Here is a 24238-nt window from a genome sequence, read left to right as displayed (position 1 = left end):
AAATTCACCCATGGTCTATTAAATCTACACATACTTGAAGATCATACAAAAAATCCTGATTTTCTTAATTAAAAATTAGGCAGTTTTGATATGCAAGTATTGCCTTGTAACAACACCACTTGTCATAGACTGCAAAATGTATAGCTCAGCAATTGAGGATTTTAAAAAAACAGTTAATTATAAACTCATATGTGCCTTGATGCAATCTGAAGCTGGTATAAATCAAACTAATGGTTCAGTTGGTGACCTTTTCTGGAAGAGAGTGCCTGCTGCCAAGATGTTCCCAAAAATTCCCAAAGGTGATTGAAAAACCATCTGCCTAGATTTAACCTGAGACGTCCAGCTTTCTGTGACAATTAGCGAAATCTGAGATGCATGGCGGGTAAATGGAGTTGAGATACAAATCAGCCATGATCTAATTGAATGGCAGAACAGGCTCGAGGGGCTGAATGGCCTACTCCTGTTCCTATGGGGACCCAGCAAATGTTGTACTCTTCGCATTTGCAGTAGAAAGTCATCGAGGGACCAGACATACCATCGTACCTGCCCGAGAAAAGTCCTGCAGTGCTGCGTACATTGCCACCTTGATCCAGAAACTACTGAATATTTTTGGAAAACCATCGGCAAATAATATATGTTTTTATATTGACTCCAAGGGTCATGTGAAGAAATTGTGCGAGAACTTACACATTTATTGTTCTGCACAGCCAGTAGAGCCAGCATAGACTAGGCAAGCAGAGGCCAGGACCTTAAGCAGAGATCCATATCACTGGATCCCTACCCATTGTGAACACTTCCTAACAGCTTCATTTCAATATTTAAATGCATGATAATGTCAGTATAATCAGCATGGTTTTCACACAGGGTACATGCTGTGCATTTGTTTCACATTATACAATGTGTGACAATGGTCAGGTCAGTTCAGAGCAGATGGCATATTTATGCTTAAAGGGGAACTAGGTGGACTTTACCCACAATGACTCCTGAAACACTTAGAAATCCAGCAATCAGATATCCCCTGAACATAAGAAGAACATAAGAAATAGGAACAGGAGTAGGCCAAATGGCCCCTCGATCCTATTTCGCCATTCAATACGATCATGGCTGATCTTCAACCTCAATTCCACTTTCCTGCCCTGTCCCCATATCCCTTGATTCCCTTAGTGTTCAAAAATCTGTCAATCTCAGTCTTGAATATATTCAACGACTGAGCATCCACAGCCCTCTGGGGTAGAGAATTCCAAAGATTGCACAGCTCTCTGAGTGAAGAAATTTTTCCTCAATCTCGGTCCTAAATGGCCGACCCCTTATCCTGAGAATATGTCCCCTAGTTCTAGACTCTCCAGCCAAGGGAAACAGCCTCTCAGAATCTACCCTGTCAAGCCCTCTAAGAATTTTATATGTTTCAATGAGATCACCTCTCATTCTTATAAACTCCAGAGAATATAGGCCCATTCTACAAAATCTCTCCTCATTGGACAACCCTCTAATCCCAGGAATCAATCTAGTGAACCTTTGTTGCACCCCCTCTAAGGCAAGTATATCCTTCCTTAGGTAAGGAGACCAAAACTGTACACAGTAGGTGTGGTCTGACCAAAGCCTTATATAATTGCAGCAAGACCTCTTTACTCTTATACTCCCACCCCCTTGCAATAAAGGCTAACATACCATTTGCCTTCCTAATTGCTTGCTGTACCTGCATGTTAGCTTTCTGTGAGGTGAGAGTGACTGCCCTTGACATCAAGGCAGCATTTGACCGAGTGTGGCACCAAGGAGCCCTAGTAAAATTGAACTCAATGGGAATCAGGGGGAAAACTCTCCAGTGGCTGGAGTCATACCTAGCAAAAGGAAGATGGTAGTGGTTGTTTGAGGCCAATCATCTCAGCCCCAGGGCATTGCTGCAGGAGTTCCTCAGGGCAGTGTCCTAGGCCCAACCATCTTCAGCTGCTTCATCAATGACCTTCCCTCCATCATAAGGTCAGAAATGGGGATGTTCGCTGATGACTGCACAGTGTTCAGTTCCATTCGCAACCCCTCAGATAATGAAGCAGTCCGAGCCTGCATGCAGCAAGACCTGGACAACATCCAGGCTTGGGCTCATAAGTGGCAAGTAACATTCGCGCCAGATAAGTGCCAGGCAATGACCATCTCCAACAAGAGAGAGTCTAACCACCTCCCCTTGACATTCAACGGCATTACCATCGCCGAATCCCCCACCATCAACATCCTGGGGGTCACCATTAACCAGAAACATAACTGGACCAGCCACATAAATACTGTGGCTGCAAGAGCAGGTCAGAGGCTGGGTATTCTGTGGCGAGTGACTCACCTCCTGGCTCCCCAAAGCCTTTCCACCATCTACAAGGCACAAGTCAGGAGTGTGATGGAATACTCTCCACTTGCCTGGATGAGTGCAGCTCCAACAACACTCAAGAAGCTCGACACCATCCAAGATAAAGCAGCCCGCTTGATTGGCACCCCATCCACCACCCTAAACATTCACTCCCTTCACCACCGGCGCACTGTGGCTGCAGTGTGCACCATCCACAGGATGCACTGCAGCAACTCGCCAAGGCTTCTTCGACAGCACCTCCCAAACCCGCGACCTCTACCACCTAGAAGGACAAGGGCAGCAGGCGCATGGGAACAACATCACCTGCACGTTCCCCTCCAAGTCACACACCATCCCGACTTGGAAATATATCGCCGTTCCTTCATTGTCGCTGGGTCAAAATCCTGGAACTCCCTTCCTAACAGCACTGTGGGAGAACCGTCACCACACGGACTGCAGCGGTTCAAGAAGGCGGCTCACCACCACCTTCTCGAGGGCAATTAGGGATGGGCAATAAATGCCGGCCTTGCCAGCGACGCCCACATCCCGTGAACGAATAAAAAAAAAGGACACCCAAATCCCTCTGACTACCAACATATCTTAGTCTTTCACTTTTTAAAAAAATATTCTGCTTTTCTATTCTTCCTACCAAAGTAGATAATTTCACATTTCCCCACATTATGCTCCATCTGCCACCTTCTTGCCCACTCACCTAACCTGTCTATATCCCTTTGCAGCCTTTTTGCATCCTCCTCACAGTTAACTTTCCCACCTAGCTTTGTATCATCAGCAAACTTGGATATATTACACTCGGTCCCCTCATCTAAGTAATTGATATAGATTGTAAACAGCTGAGGCCCAAGCACTTGTGGCACCCCACTAGTTACAACCTGCCAACCCAAAAATGACCCGTTTATTCCTTCTCTCTGTTTTCTGTCCGTTAATCAATCCTCAATCCAGGCTAATATATTACCCCCAATCCCATGAGCTCTAATCTTGTGTAACAACCTCTTGTATGGCACCTTATCGAGTACCTTTTGAAAATCCAAATATACTACATCCACTGGTTCCCATTTATCTACCCTGCTAGTTACATCCTCAAAAAACTCTAATAGATTTGTCAAACACGATTTCCCTTTCGTAAAACCATGTTGACTCTGCCTAATCATATTATGGTTTTCTAAGTGCCCTGTTACTACGTCCTTAATAATAGATTCTAGCATTTCCCTACTATTGACATCTCTAACAGTGGATTACTAAAATTTGCATTTCTGAATGTTTGGGTTTTGTTGACAGTTTGTTTTCACCTGGTTTTTGTGGCAACATTTTTGATTGCTCCAATTAAAAATCAGAATATGCGAGTTCCTTTCGGGAATCCTTTCCTTTTTTTGTGTTATTTGGAATGGGAAGAAGCAGCTGAGCGAGAGGTGAGGCAGGCTTGATTGCACCAGAGGTAGACCCAGACACATCTACCTGGGAATATCTGTGAATAAGTGCTTCACGGATCCGGCTTCATCAAGAAGGCAGTGACGCAGTAGTGCCATCTGCTAAAAGCTGACCTGCAGACAACCACCTGTGGTAGTTTGCAATGAGCTAGTAGCAGTTAAGGGTACCACATTCCTGAGCTTTGATGCCACTGGATCATTCCATGCTACCTCAGGGGGCATCAACAACCTCAGACAAACCACAGAGCATAGGTGTATCAAGCAGATCAATGATGCATTGTTCACCAGGGCCAACACCTTTCCCCCTAGAAAACTGGCAGCAGGTTGAGAGGTTCATGCAGTTTTCCACATCACAGGATTCCCCAAAGTCCAGGGCATTATTGATGTCACCCATCTGACCATCTGGGTCCCCTCATATATCCCACAGCTTTGTGTACCTTATGGGGTTCCATTCCATCAATGTGCACTGGTCAATGTGCAGCAACAAAGGACCATGCAGGTTACTACCCATTTCCCAAACAGTAATCGTGATGCTTTGCAATTTATATCGCGCCTTTAAGGTAGTAAAACGTCCCAAGGCGCTTCACAGGAGCGTTATCGAGCAAAATTTAACACCGAGCCGCACAAGGCGGTATTAGTACAGGTGACCAAAAGCTCGATCAAAGAGGTAGTTTTTAAGGTAGAGGATCTCTCTGGTGTGCATACTTTACCCATCTGCTTGGTAGAGGGAGTGACTGCCTAGCTTTACCACAGTAGACTTCCTGAGGATGTTAAACCTTTTGGATTTCTGCTTCCTTGACATGTGGGTGTCGGACTCATTGGGTCACCTCCTCCCAATCTGAATCATACTTCACCAATAATAAGGGTGGTCTAGAGACACAAACAGGGCAACCTTCCTTTCCTGCCCTTTCTGTAATGGAACTCCAATGCAGCATCTGAAAAGGAAAGAATTCCCTGACCTCCTCCAGCCATCTGTATTTTTGTGCAGCGAAACCTTTCTGACCAGCAACGTGCTCAGTGGCTAACCAGAAACGCAGCCCCTTTATTTGACAGCCGCAGTCCGTTGAGAGCTGCATCTGTGCACAATTGTTTCGATCCCCCACCGACAGTGAGTTCCCTCCTGCAGGCCCAATCGAGTGTCGGAACTTGCTATGAATATTAATTAGTCCGACCTTGGGGAAGTTGCACGGTGCATGCAATTTCAGCGAGTGCAAAGCTCACCGACCTCCAGTCCTGCCGTTTCAGCACCAGGGCCAGTAAATATTCCCTGCTGTTCTTAAGTCAGCCTTGAAGTCTCCAGCGCGATCACAGATGCTGTTGGTTTTGTCATTCACTCAGGTATCTTGTTTATATGGGCACGTAATGAAAAGTGCAATATTTTGGAGTTTGTCATTGAATCAGAATGAATCTAACAGTCAACCCAATTCTGACACAAAATCTTGTTGGTTAGTGAAGCAGTTGACACGTTGCTTACAAGGTGGTGCCCCTTCACAGAATCTTTGCTCGGGGAAGAAGTCAGCTACAAAGAATTAGCCATTGACAGTGGAGTGAAGAGGAACATGGTTTAACCAATGCTGCAATTTTTAAATGCTGCAATTGTGGAAATAATGAAAAGGCTGGAATCTAAGAATACCTGTATCCGTTAGATGTTAATGCCACAATTCTGTTTGAGAGTGAGCTGAAGGAGGAGTTTTCCAATTTGGGCTTGTTACTTGGGCACGACTGGTCTGAAGATTTATTTGCTACCCACCCTCCTAACCACCAGAATTTAAGATGACACTTGATAGTTTAAATGCATGTCCCCTGGTCCTCCCCAATCTGTCAAACTGAAATAATGTAGTGGATAAGGCCATTAAAACAAGTTAATGGAGTATTGGGTTTTATGGCAAGAGGTATAGAATATAAAAGTCAAGATGTAATGGTGAATCTATATAAAACCTTGGTAGGACCACATTTGGAATACTGTATGCAATTTTGGGCACCATATTATGTTGAGGCAATATAGCGGGTACAGTGCAGATTCACTATGATGCTGCCTGGTCTGAGGAAATTTAAATACAAATAAAGACTTGAAAAAGTAGAGCTGTTTCCAAAGAACAAAGAAGATTAAAGGTGATTTGATAGCAGTGTTTGATAGCAGTGGGGACTACTGCTCGTGAGGAAGATAAACACCAATGTGAACTGATTGGGTAGAACATGTCTGTTTCCGAGTTGTAATTTCTATGGGTTGGTTTCAAACATTTTAGCACAGTGAAGACTGGATTTCCTTCACTGTACCATCTGAAATCGAGCACCATAATGGCAGAAAATCAGGGAAAGAACAGGTAGGCTGGCCTAATTCTGCATACTAGTCCTGACTTAGATTTTCCTCTCCCAACTCCAGTAATGAAGGTGGCTGACAAGTCCTTCTCAGCCCCATCATGTGTAAATAACAGCAGGGAGTGGTGACCTGGAAACCTGTCCAATTTCCCTGCCTTCTGCCACTGCAGCTGCTGACCTCAGGGTCTGCCAGCAGAGGGTGGGTAGTATACCCTAGGGCAGTGACAGAAGGCCTGCTGATGCCTCTTTTGGAGAGAGAGGACCTCTCCCTCACCTGAGACCCTAAAACTGTACCTGGTTTTAGGCGTTAGTCCTGTCTGAGGCCTAAAAGATTATTTGCCTAAATATCTTCTGAGCTCTTCTTAAAACAACCTGCTCCTCCTCTGGTGCGAGACTGGGTGACCCCCTGCAGCACCACCGCACCTTCTCTCTTTCGCAGTGGCAGGTTCCTTCCTGTTGGCAGGGGTCCCACAAAAATCAACAGCCCAGAACCAAAAAATGTGTCACGGTGGGGTTGGGATGGGCAGCAGGCAAAAACCCACCCCAATCTTTCTCCTGTAGCGATACTGCTGCTGAGGAAATATAGCCCCAGGAGTCTTGGTTGAACAGGCAATGTAGGTGCCATGTGTGTGGGGGGGGGGGGGGGGGGAGGGGGAAGGGGAGGAGAGGAGAGGAAGGGCATGACCAAAGTTCTTCATTCAAGGTGGCAGTTTTGATTGGCAGCATGATAAGCCAATCCTTGACACAGAGAGCTGGGAGAGGGTCAGAGGTCATCAGTGACTACACATCAAAAGTAATGCATCGGCAGTAAAGCACTTTGAGATGTCATGAAGATGTGAAAGGTGCGATATAAATGCAAATCCCTTCCTTTCCTTTGTCTTTGCCTGTGTCTCTCTGGAAAACACAGTTGCACTACGTTGGGATTTGAAAAAAGGCAGAAACAGAGAAGTATCTTTTTTACAAACTTCGTGCCAGTCAGTTCAGCAAATACCAGCTCGTAAAGTTCAGCTGAGCAAATATTAATGACTAAGTTTACGAATTTATTATTTTTGATGTTACGGGGAACAATGGGAAATAGAAAGAATATCACTGAAAACTGTATTCTGTTCAATCATGCATTTCTTGTCAAATAAACCTGTTTGTTGATAAACCTGTTTGTTGGTTTACAGTTGGCCTTATCTCACTAAAGTGCTTATCAGAAGATAGTACACCTGTGAGATTACAATATCCAGTACACACAATGAGGGGTAATATTGTTATGGCTCCCAGGTCACCCTATCCTATAACGAGGTATTGAGCAGTAAAGGTGTTCTCCAGATCATAGGGGACGTGGAGTCCGCTTATGCGTGTGACCAGTGATGTTTATCCCGAGAGAGTAACTAGTGCAGCCCTGAAATTTGTGACAGTTACTGAGAAAAAAACAATGGTGAATTAACTTTTTTTCCATAAAGTATTTTGAGTGATTCAATTGGATCATCTTCTCCTCTCTCTTATTGGTACATAGGAACATAGGAACAGGCGTAGGCCATTCAGCCCCTCGTGCCTGCTCCACCATTTGATAAGATCATGGCTGATCTGTGATCTAACGCCATATACCTGCCTTTGGCCCATATCCCTTAATACCTTTGGTTGCCAAAAAGCTATCTATCTCAGATTTAAATATAGCAATTGAGCTAGTATCAATTGCCATTTGCGAAAGAGAGTTCCAAACTTCTACCACCCTTTGTGTGTAGAAATGTTTTCTAATCTCACTCTTGAAAGGTCTGGCTCTAATTTTTAGACTGTGCCCCCGACTCCTAGAATCCCCAACCAGCGGAAATAGTTGCTCTCTATCCACCCTATCTGTTCCCCTTAATATCTTATAAACTTCGATCAGATCACCCTTAACCTTCTAAACTCTAGAGAATACAACCCCAATTTGTGTAATCTCCCCTCGTAACTTAACCCTTGAAGTCGGGGTATCATTCTAGTAAACCTACGCTGCACTCCCTCCAAGGCCAATATGTCCTTCCGAAGGTGCGGTGCCCAGAACTGCTCACAGTACTCCAGGTGCCTTATCAGTTCTGATTTTGCTGTGATTTTACTTTGAGTCAATCAACAAAATGTGATGAGAAAAGTGTGATTTTACAGGAATTAAGTGTTATACAACAGGAAGTGTGCGCCAATATAAGACTTGGCATATAATAGGTAAGGTGATCAGTTCTGTGACAACATTTGAAACTCTTCAAACCCGATTTTACACTGAATTTGACCATTTTTTTAATGAGAAAATGAAAACTAATAAAAACTCAGAATTTGGTAAAACTGAAAAATTGCTAAAACTAAATGCCAAAAACTGGAAACCTATCCTAATATTCGACTCTTACTTAGCAATGAATTCTACAATGCATTGCTCTGTAACACTGCATTGTTCAATGTATTACTCGGTAAGACTTCACAATGATTAAAAAGAACTCTGATGCAGCCTTTACAGTGATTATCCCTGACTGGAAAATTGAGCTCGCAATTCTAACAGTGAGCCACCCATTCCTCTTCACTTTAAACTAATGGACCCACTCAAAAATGGCACAAATGTAGGTGCAGTTGTGCTACTTTGGGTACATGAATTTAGGAGTCTGATGTATTTGATGGGATTTTGGCCGGATGATCAAATACAATGCGATATGAAAATAGCCTATTTATTCAACGGCAGAATTCAAATGAGGAGCAGCTCTTGCCACCAGTCTTGGGCATATAAAGGTTGTTTGAGATGAAAATGAATTAGAATTTTAATGGTATTGATATCTAGTAGTGGAGTGAAAAAAATAACTGCGCTCTCTTTTATTGAATGAAGTTGAGGTATTGACATTGTAATGTAAGGGAGGAATTAGGCCTGAATAATAAAAAATATCTGTAATTAAAGTCAAAAGTAAACAAAGACTTGATTGTTGGCAGTGGATCATTTTTTTCTTTGCCAAATTCTACTATATTTTAAATTTTATTATTTAATTAACAGATACTGACTGCTATAACAGGATAACAATGTAATTTGTAATCTCCTCTTACTGTTTTTTTCCTTACACTTGCTCAAAGCTCTGGACTAGTGGGCTATGTAGCACCTGTTGTTTCGGCGTTACATGGCCTCTCCAACATCCCAAGATGGCGTCTTGGCTGCACACAGACATACGTTTCTGTGCGCCGGACGCCATCTTGGTATAGGAGATAGCACAGGCGCAAATACCGAACGCCAGAAGCATGTAAAGTAAGGAGAAAATGGATACAATCAGTGTGCAACACTGATTTTAAAGTGATAGACACCATTTTGGGACTTAATGCTCAACTCAAAGCACAGTCTTAACCCCGACCATTTGAACATGTCTTAGAGTGTCTGTAGGATCCCCACCAGTGCTATTTAAAGGGACTATGCAGGATTTACAGGTTAGTGGCTGGATTATTGTTTCTGACTGCCGAGACATTTGTAACTGTTTTTGGAGGTCTCCTAGACTTGAATACTAGGACTAGGAGACATAGCCTAACATTTAGAGCCAGGACATGCAGGAGTGAAGTTAGGAAACGCTTCTACACTCAAAGGGTGGGAGAAGTTTGCAACGCTCTTCTGCAAACGGCAGTTGATGCTAGCTCAATTGTGAATTTTAAATCTGAGATTGATAGATTTCTGTGAACCAAGGGTATTAAGGAATATGGGGCTAAGGCGGGTATATGGAGTTAGGTCACAGGTCCACCATGGACTCATTGAATGGCGGAACAGGCTCGAGGGGCTACATGCCACTGCTACTTGCTGCCTCCTGATATGCGCCACCTTCTCCTGCAAGAGAGCGGGACGTGTGTCGGGGTGATGTGCCTGTCATGGTTGAATAGCTGCCAGTGTGTGTGGCTTGTGAGTTGGGGGTGGGCGGCTTGCAACAGTAGTAATTGTATAAGGGTGAGAGGAAGCATCTGATTGGAAGAGTTGAGTACTGATGGAAAGAGTTTGTTGGTATTTGGGGCAATGGGGGGTGTAGTGCGTGGAGCAGTGGATGCGGCTAGTGGTGTAGTTGGTATGGAGACGCCACTTGACAGTTGACCTCACTCACCTTGACCACTCATGTCAAAGCACTGAACTTCTTCCAGCACTGCATCCATGTTCATGATGCTGTGCGCCTGGCATTGACTTCATCCCCCGCTGCCTCCCACTGCTTTTGGGTATATGTCTGGAGGGCCTCTTCCCCCCACTCCCCCTCCCCCCCCCCCCCCCCGCCCCCGCACCCCCCGCGGATATAGGATGCCCCTCCTTCTGTCCATCTCTTGCACCAAGGCCTTTAGAGCATCAGCAAAGAACCTTGGTGCACGTACTCTCACAGGCCTGGTACAAACTCAGATCGGCAGATTGGTGAGGTCTGGACATGCAGATTGGAGGATGTGGAATTTAGTAGTGCGCACCTTTATTCAATGTTTTAAACATAATTCATCAGTTTGTAAACATAGGGATGGGAACTGCATCTGTGTTTTGCTTGTGCGATGTATGACTCTCCGTTCAGACTCCGTACAGACAGCAGGCTGTCATTTTCAGCAAATAACAGGTACCAGCTACCTTTAAGAGATTTTTAAGAGACAGCCTGCCTTTAAGAGATTAGAGCTCTCCCTGCTGGTGGAAAGTGTGAATTGCATTGAATCCTTGTTCAACGCTGATTTGGAAGACTGCTTGCGGGTAAGTCCTCAGGCCTGATGAAAGTCTCGTCCTGCCTGCACGGGGGCCATTGGTCGCAGGTAATAGTGGATCGCGCTACTCCCGCCCAATAATAGGTCCTATCCTATTTTTCTCCCATGGTCTCTTGACAACATTTTTTAATTGTTCATGGGATGTGGGCGTCGCTGGCAAGGCCAGCATTTATTGCCCATCCCTAATTGCCCTTGAGAAGGTGGTGGTGAGCCGCCTTCTTGAACCGCTGCAGTCCGTGTGGTGAAGGTTCTCCCACAGTGCTGTTAGGTAGTGAGTTCCAGGATTTTGACCCAATGACGATGAAGGAACAGCGATATATTTCCGAGTCAGGATGGTGGGTGACTTGGAAGGGAACGTGCAGGTGATGGTGTTCCCATGTGCCTGCTGCCCTTGTCCTTCTAGATGGTAGAGGTCATGGGTTTGGGAGGTGCTGTCGAAGAAGCCTTGGCGAGTTGCTGCAGTGCATCCTGTGGATGGTACACACTGCAGCCACAGTGCGCCGGTGGTGAAGGGAGTGAATGTTTAGGGTGGTGGATGGGGTGCCAATCGTGAGGGCCGCTTTGCCCTGGATGGTATTGAGCTTCTTGAGTGTTGTTGGAGCTGCACTCATCCAGGCAAGTGGAGAGCATTCCATCACACTCCTGACTTGTGCCTTGTCGATGGTGGAAGGTCTTTGGGGAGTCAGTCGCCGCAGAATACCCAGCCCCTGACCTGCTCTTGTAGCCACAGTATTTATGTGGCTGGTCCAGTTAAGTTTCTGGTCAATGGTGAATTTCTGGTCGTACCAACACAGCTGGACATGAATCAAATTTTAATTTTTAGGACTATTGAGAAATCCATCGAGCAGTGGGTGGTATGACCATCACTCCAGTTATTTCATTTCACCGTTGTTGGATTACCAGACCTTGACTCTTGGCTTTTCATGTTATATATTGTACTGTGTCATGGGGAATTTTTCACCTCAGGCAGTAATCTCAACCCCCTTCTCAGCCGTTCAATCCTACTGATCCCAATAGTGTGCAGTCTCAGTGTCCTGATTGATCCTGAGCTGAACTTCAAACCCCCAAACCATTCCATTGCCAAGACCACTTAATTCCACTTTCATATCATCATCCATCTATCGCCCACCACCCCCCCATTTCTGCTTAAACTCTCACCAATACCTTTGTCATCTCATGGTTCAATTTCCCTAATATTCCCTCACTGGTCTCCCGCACTCCAGTTTACACAAAATCCAACTCATCCAGAACTATTTCACCCATATCCTATTCAGCACAAAGTCCCACACATCCATCGTCCCTCTTCTCTCTTCCATTGGCTTTCTATCCCTCAGGGTGTTGACTTCAAGATTATCCTCATCAAATCCTTCTATGCTCTTACTCCACCCCATCTCTGCGATCTTCTCCAGCCTTACAGCCCAGCATGCATTCTCAACTTTTCTAGTTCTGTTGTGCTGTGCACCCTTCTCTCTCCTCTCCACCATTTGTAGCAGAGGCTTCAGCCACCATTTCCCTGCTCTCTGGAATTCCCTTCCTAAACCCTTTGCCTTGTTACCTCTCTCCCCAATTTCAAAAGCACCATCAAAACTTACCTCTTTGTGTGTTTAATTGCCTCCCTTAACTTCACACCTACTTTCAGCTTGATATAGCAACTTGGGACATTTAGGGGCTTAATTTCCTTGGGGCTCTTCCCACTCCATCACTGTAACTCTGGCGGAGATTTGGTGTAAACAGCGTTTCCACCGAAGTTACAGCAGCAGAGCGGGAGAAGCCCTGAGGAAATTAGCCCCCTTTGTTACGGAAAGGAATTATACGTAAATAATGTTGTTTGATTTACTAAAACACGCACCTTGTATAAGATGTGTTGTTCTCAAGGACTGTGTTATAATGAAGGTAGAGAGTATCAGTGATGGCTCAAACTGATCTGACAGTAATTGTGATAGGGAAGTGTGCCAAGCAGATCATAAGGATTTAATTTACTCTCTTGTGGCTGGAATATAAACCTTTACTGTCTCTGAACATTTCCTGAAAACAGTTTAAAATTAAAATCAAGAAGATGGAGAGTGATTCAATGTATCCCCACTCCACTGTATTCAGATCCAGGGCAGGATTTTATTCACACAGTTTGTATCAACACTAATTCCAATAGTAAGAGATATTTATAGTTTCACAATACTGGAAATATTGTGTTGCTTGATGCAGACTTATGCACTGCTAAATAAATATTTAATAATACTCTGCCTTCAGTCATCATAGTTCCAGAACAGCAGGGCAGAATGGCCATACCACTGCTGCACCACTGGACAAAGACTTGGATGTCACCAAAATAAATTAAAATACTATTAGTAGCGTATGTGCCTCATTATAGGGGCTTTACCTGCTCCCAATATTTCTACATTGGTATGAAAATTCCAGGCTATTTCTAATGTGAGAAAGTAAAATGCTCCACTGCGGTTGACTGCTGGTAAGCAGCGTTAGTGTCACACGTTTAGTGTTAACCTGATTTAATGGTAACAAAAAGGAAATAAAAATTCTTCCCCTCCCCCACGTGTATGAACAAAGTTATTACATGAGAAATAATGAACAGTAATCCATATTTTACTCTTTTAAAATACTGTTTGTGTTGAGTTCAGCCATGGCTCAGTTCGTTGCACTCTTGCCTCTGAGTCAGAAGGTTGTGGGTTCAAGCCCTACTCCAGAGACTTGAGCACAAAATCTAGGCTGACGCTCCAGTGCAGTACTGAGAAAGCACTGCACTGTCTTTTAGATAAGATGTTAAATCGAGGCCCCGTCTGCCCTCTCAGGTGGACGTAAAAGGCCACACGGCACTATTTTAAAGAAATGCAGGGGAATTCTCCCAATATTTATCCCTCAACTAACATCACTAAATCAGATTATCTGGTCATTATCTCATTGCTGCTTGTGGGACCTTGCTGTGCGCACGTTGGCTGTCGCATTTCCTACATTACAACAGTGACTACACTTCATAAGTACTTCATTGGTTGCAAAGCACTTTACGACGTCCTGAGGTCATGAAAGGCGCTCTATAAATGCAAGCCCTTTCCTTTCTCTAATTGCACATAAGGGGAACAAAATGAAAAGGGAATGGTGGAACACCTTTGAACCTTGACCTTCTCCCACCCACAACATGCTGAGTTCCTAATCGCATCTATACTGCCAGTAGGTGGTGATAAGTGGGGGCAAGGCTCTCACAGGAACTGGCAGAACATTTGATGGGGAGCCACACTGGGCCTCTCTTACACACCTTCTAACTCTTGGTTTAAAGGTAGCATTAGCAGAGGTCTGGGAGCTTGTCATATGCTCACCCTCTCGACTAGTGATGATGCATAGTACAGGAAGAACCAAGAACAGAGGAAATGAAGCAAAAAAAAACTTCCAAGATTGATTGGTGTCTTGAAATCTTAGGAGTTTAAAGATTATTGCTTCAGGAGGTTCAACCCTTCAATTTCACACCATTCAGAAATTTCTCGTAGGATGGTAATTTCACATCAAATCACTTGAAGTTAACTTTTGTCATTCTTCTGGTGTCGAGTATTGTTATAATTTTACAATTATCCACCTTCAAATTCTCTTATAGGTTGTTCTAAATTACCATCAATGCCAATGGATGTTACTCCATCAGTCCAGTTCTACTGAGAACAATGTCAATGATCATGTTCCATTTTGATTACTGTAAAGTATGTTATCGAGTTGCCATTGCCTGCAGTATTTTACCAACTTACAGCTTTTGCATGTTGTGTTGGTTCATCTCCAGCTCTTTATCTTTGCTGCCTCCGCTTTGGGATAATGATGGCACGGCAAGCACTGGGAATTTTTCCCTTTGCTTTCTGTTAAGATGTTGAGAAAACAAAATAAAAGAATCTGCTTTGGCATTACAGGCAGTTCTAATTAAAGTAGGACTATTTGCTTTATAAAATCATCTGAACACATTGCTAATGAAATGTCTATAAATTCATCTGGTTGGATTAGAGTAACTAACAAAGCTCACAGCCTCCTCACCATCTGCAACATGGGCCGCATTTTAATGTAAAGTGGGAGCTACCTGAGAGTTCTTCTGTGATGTTCCAATGCTGCGAATTCAGTAATTCCGGTTATACGGAGAATCAGGTGTTCCTCTAGCCTGTGAGTATAGTGTCAGTGGAATACCCTGAGAGATGTGAGCACCCTAACAAACACAATGCACCCTGGGGCAGGCAGAACACCCTAGCAAATGCAGACTACCTGGGCACGCCCACAGCGTTGTATTGGATGTGGAGAACACGTAATGTATGCAGAGAACCCTGTCATACACGCAGCACCCTAACACAGACAAGGCAGCCAGGCACAGGCAGAACATCCTGGCACATACACACAGCATTCTATTGCACACACAGCACCCTAATATGAGCAGAGCAACCAGCACATAGAGGGCACCTTGGCCAACACAGATTAACCCTTCAAGCTTGTAATGGTGAGTTTAGCGGGTTTGCATTGTGATTTGTTTGTTAAGTGGCCAGTGGTTTTAGAAGACACTTGTATGTTTTAAATCAATACTTGTGTTTCTGGTGATTAGCAGAATACTTGGATAACGAAGGTGATAGCAGCTGCTGATACTGTCATTTTTTTGATTAGGAGACGTATTATCTCTTCAACAAGCCAGAAAGTTGAAAGAGGACATGAAACGGCATTTGATGTCTCTTCAGATCTTTCTGCTTCACAGTAGCTTATCAGTGTGGCGGGGAGAAGACGAGTTTGATCAGTGCACAACACGGAGGTAGTGGGAAGCTGTAGTCTGATCATTAATCTGTTTAAAAAGAATCATTTTCAACTTCAAAAATCTGCCAAAAATACCTCATTGTTTTTAATCATTCACTTTATTAAGTTGTGGATTATTTTAGAATAAAGGATCGGTGTTTAGCAAAATGATTAATGATACAGTTAATGACTGAATGAAAACTATAACGGCAAATACAAAATAAAATAAAGAATAAGCACCAGCGAGTTAATAATCTGTTGACAATCTTCAGCTGACTTTCTTCATGTACATCCCGACTGCTTTAAAGTCAACCAGCAAAATTTTTCATGTTACATTTTCTGCCTCATTATGGAGCATTCACTAAAATGTGCAGCTTGTTACAAAAATGTAGAGTTCTCAGAGATTGTCTTACTGTGACTGGAGTGCATTAAGGATTTCACATAATCGTTCATTGTTCTTGTTGTCAATGTTAATGTCATACGCTTGTTGTCTATTGTGACATTAACTCACTAACGAAACCAAAGGAAGCTTCCTCTGTTCCTGAGTTCCAAATGCACGTAAAAAACCTAGAATCATACAGCACAGAAGGATGCTATTCGGCCCATCATGCCTGTGCTGGCTCTTTGAAAGAGCTATCCAATTAATCCCATTCCCCCGCTCTTTCCCTATAGCACTGCAAATGTTTCCTTTTCAAGTATATATCTAATTCCCTTTTGAAAGTTACTATTGAATCTGCTTCCACGACCCTTACAGGAAGTGCATTCTAGGTCATAACAACTCGTTGTGTAAAATAATTTCTCCTTGTACCCCCTCTGGTTCTTTTGCCAATTATCTTAAATCTATGTCCTCTGGTTACCAACCCTCTTGTCAGTGTAAACAGTTTCTCCTTATCTATTCTATCAAAACCCTTCATAATTTTGCACACTTATTTTGAACCTCTGATTAAAACATTCAAATCCAAGCTGTGCCAATAACTTTAAGGCTGAGTACACCAACCAATATGTTGAGCCTCTCCAGTCTGTTCCGATCTAACTAATATCAGCCAAGGCATCAATAGGTATGATATATGTCATACGCTTGTGCCCTAGCATGGGGACGGAGAAATATCAGACAAGTTTGCTGTAAAATACGTGTGCAGAGATTGGGAGAAGATAGGATTGTATGCAGTGGTGATACCCCCAATGGTCCCCTCACTGTCATGGCTTATGCACAAAGACTGGCCAATTAGGTGAGACACTGGAGGGTGATTGGCACCCATGGAACTGAACTGTAACAAAAGTCTGTGTCATCAGAATTGGAGGGGAGAAAAGAGAAATTGGGAAAAAAATCAATCCGCAATCACATCAACCTTAATCCCAAGCCTCATTAGGAACAACAAGGTCTCTCCACCCAGTCACACTTTCCATCCAAAAAAAATACAAAGTACTTTGCTTAAAAGTTCCTAAAAATGTTCAAGTTAAAATGAAGTGAACCACTCCGGAATGTACCTGGCGATAAAGGTTAAGAGCTGCAATACCCTTTTGAGCATTGTTGAATTATAGGAAAGCCTGAAGACATATTTCTTCATTCTGCCAAATTGCACTGTGGGCTGAAGTAAATAAATGTATACATGTCTCAGATTCTCCCAAACACAAGGAAAGGAGGGGGAGCCTGGAATGTAGAGAATATAATTATACACACGTGTTTTGATTTTGTTCAATATTATGATGAATAAAAAATATTTTAAAAACTGCATAAGAATGCTAAAATAAAGTTCACAGTGTAAAGCTCATTAAAAGGGCTGGTTATTGTTTTTAGAAACTAAGGGAGAGAAATTCAACTCGCGCCAGTTTCCGACAAGGAATGGGCAGCGCGATCAGAACATGTGCCCAACAACATCAGCCTGAGGCCCAATCAAAATTGGTCAGCAGGCCTCATTTGCATTAATCGGGTGAGCTGCGGACGCCATTCGGACATCCCAATGCAGCTCATCAGTCAGGGTCTGGCCAACTCCGACCAGCTCTAACGCCAAGCCAGCCTGTGGGTAGGTCCTGGAAGTGGGGGAGCTGGGGGAAGGTGAAGTGGAGGAAGGTGGGCCGGCAGAGGACCGCAGTATTTTTGTGGAGCCAGGAGGAGCATTTTGGCACCTTCTAGCTCCACAGAAATGAAACTATTAAAACATTTTCTGGATGAATTTTGAGCGGCCTCCAGCTCGTTAGGCCGATCAAGACCCTGAACAAGTGAGCGGATTATGCGCAGTGCAAGTTCCACCCATTTGCAGACCAATTTCAATTGGGGTCCTACATCCAGTGCTGGGACCCCGATTTGCATATGCGAGGTGCCTAATGGCTGTTTCAGACAGGCGCCCGGCACACGTAGAAGTCACCAACTTCCAAATTGGCAGCCGGTGCACTTTCAGGGGAGACCGGGCCCGGGTGGTCACAACCCGAAATTGGTCCCCCCAGCATTGATATGCCCAAAAAAAACAGGGCAACGATATTGAATTTCTGCCCCTAATTGCCAAGAAATCCAGTGAGATCTGCAGCATGTTACTGCGAATTTGTGTATTAAAACTGTAAGGGCACAAAAATCAGAGCACAAAAATCATTTGACTCAGTTCCCAAAAGAATCTCCAGCATTAGACACTAACCCTAGTGAACTGTCAAGTCATCCTTTGGCCATCGTTTTAGAATATGCAATGATGAAGTTGGTAAAATACAAAACCACAGACTCTTAATATCAGTCTGACACAATGCACCTTATAACATTTAGTGGTCGTGTCAAGGAAAACAAACAGAAATAAATCAAAACAAGTTTGGATTCATCCTATCAAATTGTACAGCCTTTCCACTTAGGAAATAACAGTCGGGATTACGCTGTTGATTATGTATGATCCTGTAAGTATTCTATCTGATTATAGTTAAATTAAAATGGCCTTTATGATCTTGATATTATCCTGCCCCAGTTTAAACATGAAAGCGGAAATGAAAGAGCATTCTTAGTGTTATTTGTCACCATGTACAATATTTTAATATATTTCATCTCCCCCACCTTGTATTGTATTTGCTGGACTGAAGATTATTAACATCACTATTGACATTGTGGTTGAATGCACAAAACCTTATTAATGGCACATAATCACACTTTTACATTTAAATCAATCATAATTATTGTACAACAGGGAGACAGAACACAAAGGAATTTTCTTTCACATCATAAGCTGTTTTATTGAAAAATGTGTTTAGCCCCAGAACAAAAATAATCGTGTTGAAATGCTGTCGTCCATTGCACAAACACAGAGGCAATTCATAAATATCACAGCTAGGGGTGAGGTTCAGAAGTGCTTCTCCCATTGCTTTTTTGGTTAAAAATGATAACATCAGTAACTGGCCATCATCATTTGTACTGTCAGAATTGTTTTTCAAATTTTTAGTTCAAATATATTGTATTTAAACAGTTTCACCAGAGAATCGCAATTAACCTTGCAAAACAAATTTAATGGCTGCATTCAAACAAAATCAGACCTGAGTAATTAATACATCATTGTGAAAACTGATTGTAAAGTATTTCAGATATTTTTAGCCATCATTTGAATGAGACCTCCAGAATCTCATCGCAATTTTTTTTTACCTTTCTTGAGATGGCTAGAAGCAAAAGCTCTGATATTAATACTACAGAAGATAACAATACCTGCTATACCACACTTCAGATGAAGAAAAATTGTTATTTTCCAAATAGTTATGGAATATAAAAGATGTACAGTAATTGTGATATTTTGTGAATGTGATAGTGCAATGCTAATGTGGTTCAGCACAGGACAAATTGGATTGTGTGAAAGAGGAAATATGAAAAAGGAAATGTTAATAGTAAGGGAATATGAACACTGTCACCTGGGATAAATAAGGTACATGTCAAAGCTTGAAACTCTGCCTAAACGATGATCGATGTTCTCATTCAATTCGAAAGATTCCTATAATAGAAAGTGGACATTAAATAGAAGAAAGGAATAATGTAAACCTATCAATTTTCTGAGTAATGCAAAAAGTCTATGAAAGAAGAGAATGGAATGTGCTATAAAATATGTATCTGAGAAACACAAACTCTTTGTTTTCCATTCTATCTTTCCATTCCTGAAAACTGTTAACTTTACCATTAACTTTTCTTATGCCATAAGAGATGTTACTTGCCTATTGAAATGGGCAATTTGAGTTTTTCTTATGCTTCAACATATATTTCACGAACAAGATATCACATAAGGTTCTACTAGATAGGTAAGGGTATTGTGGTGATATTTATACCCTGTAATAACAGCTTATACAGCATCCTTAGTGTACCAAAACATCCCAAGGTGCTTCAAAAAGGGAGGATACTGAATAGTAATAAAGGGAGGTAGCTGAAATAGTGGTCTATGAGGTAGGTTCTAAGGAGGCTTTTGAAGGTGCAAAAAGACAGAGGCATTTAGGAGAAGAACTCTGATGTCTGAAGGCTCTGCCATTGATTGTAAAATGGAGGGAGAGTGGGTGAAATGTAAAGGAGTCAAGACTCTGAAAGGTGGAAGCTGGGACATAGGGCTGGAAGAGTTACAGAGGTAAAGTGAAACAAGATCACGAGGGGGATTTGCAAATGAGGACAAAGCTTTTGAAATCAGTAGAGGCCTTCAATGACTGGGTGATTGGTGAACTGGACTTATTTAGAGATAACATGAGGGTGGCAGAGTTCTGGATGAGTTGGAGTTTGTATAGGATGAAGCTTACAAAGTCAGCTGGGAACACATTTGAAAAATGAAGCCTGGGAACAACAGATAAGGTTTTCAGCAACACTGGAGGGGGTGAGGGAGGGATGGAGATGGGCGACTTTTTGAGGCTGGAAATAGGGGAACATGCTGATGGGCTGGATGTGGGGTCTGAAGCTCAGCTTAGCATCAAGCAGGACATTGATATCGTGCATTGTCGGATTAAGCCTGAACAAGTAGGCGGAAAGGGAATGGAATCGGGAATGAGGAGGTAAACTTTCTGGCAAGAACTGATCAGATGGCTCTGATCTTGCCAGTGTTTAGCTGGAGGAAGTTCTGACGCATCCATGACTTCATGTTGCATGGGACAGCCATGAGCAAAAATAAATGTTTTTAAAATCAGAATAACTTTGGAGAACATTTCTATTTAAATTGGTATATTGCAAAATATTTATGAAGCTCAATATTGCTAGAATATTTCAACTAATATGTTTTAGCCTGAAATCTAGGAGACTTAGAGACTTTTGATCAGGAAATTCCAGGGATGTTTTTACATAATTAAAAGTAGCTAATTAATATTGACAACAAGAACAATGAAAGATTTTCAACCAAACCTGGAATTAACATTTTCATATAGACGATGAAACCTCCAGTTAGCAACCTCAAAATATCCTCAACACTAAAAATAGAAAAAAATCTACCTGTTGGTCTATCTATCTATACTTTATAACATGTATATGTTACACATACTATCTATCTATTTGTAATTATTGTGCATATATACTACACATTCGGGTTAAAATGGCTTAGTGGGAGCACTCTCATCTCTGAGTCAGGATATTGTGCGTTCAAGCCCCACTCCAGAGACTTGAGCACCTAATCTAGGCTGACTCCTGAGGGAGTGTTACATTGTCAGAGGTGCCATCTTTCAGATGAGACGTTAAACCAAGGTCTCATTTCCTGTCTCAACTGGACATAATTCATCCCATGGCACTGTTCAAAGAAGAGCAAGGAACGTCTTTGGTGTTGGGCCCATTTATCCCTCAACCTACATCACCAAAATGGATTATCTGGTCATTATCTCATTGCTGTTTGTGTGCAAATTGGCTGCCACGTTTTCCTACATTACAACAGTGACTAAACTTAACTGTAGAAGGAGCTAGATAGATTTCTAGACATAAAAGGCATCAAGGGTATGGGGAGAGAGTGGGAATATGGTATTGAGATAGAGGATCAGCCATGATCATATTGAATGGCGGAGCAAGCTCGAATGGCCGAATGGCCTACTCCTGTTCCTATTTTCTATATTTCTAAAAGTACTTCATTGGCTGTGAAGCAATTGGGACATCCTGAGGATATGAAAGGTACTATACAAATGCAATTTCTTTCTTTTCTTTTAATATGATTAAGGGTTCAAGTTGGAAAACCTAATAAACTTTTTAACCTAATGTTAATTGAAAATATACAACTGATATTATTTGCAATTAAAGAAATTCATGTTTTAATTACTTTTAGAAACTCCACCCCAGACTATATCTGGTAGAAATTAGACATTGGCAAAGTAATGAATTTAAATGAAAACTTTCACTTTAGCAAAGAAAATACAAAGGGCCTGAAATTTGTGGAGCCCAATTCTGCCGTTGGAAATGCAGTGGGACAAGACATCCAGCTTCCAGGCTGCCCTGGCACTGATCCCACAATCTCAGGGATGGCAGGCACCCAAATCTTTTATGGCACTCTCTTGTCATCCACCTGCTGTGGGAGTTTCAGAGTGGTCTCTTGCTGAATCTTTTAGGGGAGGGTGGGGGTGTTGGTCTTTCTGGCCGAAGATCACAGGATTTCTGTGATTCTGCAATGTGGGCCCCCTTCCAGCATGATGATATCCTGGCACACAAGTACGTTGCCATCATGCAGCCATACTTTGTGCTTGGTGGGGGGCGGGGGAAGAGAGGCAGAACTGGTGGGATATCTACCAAGAGACGTTATCCTGCCAATCTCACCTCCTCCTGTGACGTCAGCACGGTGGAGGGGGATCCAAGAAATGCGCACCACAACACCATCATCAGAATTTTTCCTAGTGCAATAAAAGAGTGGAGATTCATTAGAACTGGGTCCGACTCTAAATTCTGCACTCCCACCGTACTTACCCCCCAGACCCAGGAATATTTGGCCTGTAACTTCTTTTTGTTTTCTGTTCTTTAAATGCATTTCTGAAAGCTGTTCACTGACCCATTAATGCTACCTATCCCCTAGAAGGCCGAATTTACCAATTGAAGTGGACAGCTTGAGTCACTGGCCGGGGTTGAGTGGATTGGCAGATAGAAATTCAATCTGTCCATCTTGCTCTTTGCTGATGGCTTTTCTTTGGCATTGGGTTTTTTTGTTCATCTTTCACAGCCTTGATTACAATCTTTTCACTGTTACCATTTACCTTTGTAGCTGGTCCTTTTGTTGTGAAGGTGCTTTAATCACTTTTATTCTTTATAGCTTTCCTTTATTTCCTCATTTGTTTTTCTACACTTTTGATTTTATTAGTAATTTGCAGTATTTTGCATTTACAAGTCTGAGAAATTTTAATAGTTCTATTCACAAGGCTCCCTATGTCTGATGTTTAAACATACTGTAGTTGTTGATCACTGTTAGTTTTCCAGCAAATCCTAGTGGTTGATTTTATAAGTGTAATTGAAGCACCGAATTGAGGAACACAAATTAGTTCAAATAATTAATATTGTTAGTGTTTTTGATTCTAGTATAAAAATACTATTGCGGCCCTCTAAAGGTTAAAAGCAAGTAACCAATAAGCAATTTGTTATAAGTTCTAAGTTTGAGATCAATTAACAAATCAGGAATGGAGAATTCCTGTTAAAAGTAACTTCTATTAACAGCATCAGCTCTCAGTAACACAGCTGAAATCACTGTGGGCACATTTGCATTACTATCTAAATCTGCCATTGATTTATTATATCCAATTTGTTGAATAGTGTCTGTTTTTCACAGCTATCTTGGATGCTTTAAAAATGGACAAGAAGAGTAGTATTTATTTGATCCTGGTGGCTATCCAATTGCCTTATCTCCTTAATAAACATTCTACCCTGTTCACTCCCCAACGGTTAATCCCTTTAACATCCTCTCCGTCCCCTTTCCTTTTCCATTGTAATCCTTCCAACCCCCTAGGCTGTCACCAACCTCCATCTGGCTGTGTGTTCCACTATGTATCTCTTCTAAAGCCACCATTACATTGTAGACCCCATCTTGGCCTCTTCCCCTGCTCTTCCGACAACTTTTCTTCATTTGAAAGCCTCATCCTTTTCCATTCCTCCCATTTCTACTTCGCCTACTGCTTTCCCAAGCCCCACGGGGATTTCATCACCAAGATCTCCTCTCTTTACTGTTTCCTCAGTCCCTGAACTACAGTTGCCAATTCTGGTTGGATGTATTCCAAGAGGTTTCATCACATGATCTGCTGCCTCTAAATGCCCCTCCCCCTCCCCCAGTCAAACAGCATTTTCTCCCCATCTCCAATATTTTCATAACTATTAAACAAAAGTGTTCATAAAAATGAAAAACACAATTTGTTTTTGTGCCTATGATTTTTCTCCCCGATTGCTCACAGCAATGTTCAAAAGATCAATCTTTAATGCCTGGAGACTCTAGGACAAGCCTGGAGGGTTGGCAACCCTACCTTGCACTGTGAGATTCCTCATTCCCAATTATTTCAAGCTGTATCTCAAATCTCTCCTCTGCCTTCACCGCCCTCCTTTCCTCATTCATGCTTGCTCTACAAGTCAAAGCTCCCACCCACCCCCATTCTCTTGACCTTGCCATCATGCATGGCCTTGTGACCCCCAAGATCTCAACCAATGTTGAGGCCATCTCTGATGACTTGCTTGTCTCCTTCAACATCCACATCTGCCTGCCCATCTTCAACTTCATTACTGTCACCCTCTGCCCTGGACCAACTCCCCACCCCCCCACCC

The 24238-nt window shown here is 42.6% G+C and overlaps 1 protein-coding gene across 1 annotated transcript in view; it reads right to left on the bottom strand.

The window, feature by feature from the left end:
* LOC137324009 (uncharacterized PE-PGRS family protein PE_PGRS46-like) overlaps window positions 1–24032 on the bottom strand; it is a 52696-nt gene extending 28664 nt beyond the window's left edge. The window contains exons 1-2 of the mRNA XM_067988178.1: window positions 23944–24032; window positions 14538–14642 (exon numbers count right to left, since the gene is read on the bottom strand). Of these exons, the coding sequence (XP_067844279.1) occupies window positions 14538–14642; window positions 23944–24032 (194 nt within the window). The remainder of the gene's footprint in view (window positions 1–14537; window positions 14643–23943) is intronic.
* Between the last annotated feature and the right edge of the window lie 206 nt (window positions 24033–24238).

The sequence above is a fragment of the Heptranchias perlo genome, chromosome 7 (genome assembly GCF_035084215.1).
Source record: "Heptranchias perlo isolate sHepPer1 chromosome 7, sHepPer1.hap1, whole genome shotgun sequence".
Taxonomy (NCBI): Eukaryota; Metazoa; Chordata; class Chondrichthyes; order Hexanchiformes; family Hexanchidae; genus Heptranchias; species Heptranchias perlo.
Note: the sequence above shows the minus strand (reverse complement) of the source record. Positions and strands in the feature narration are given on the sequence as shown.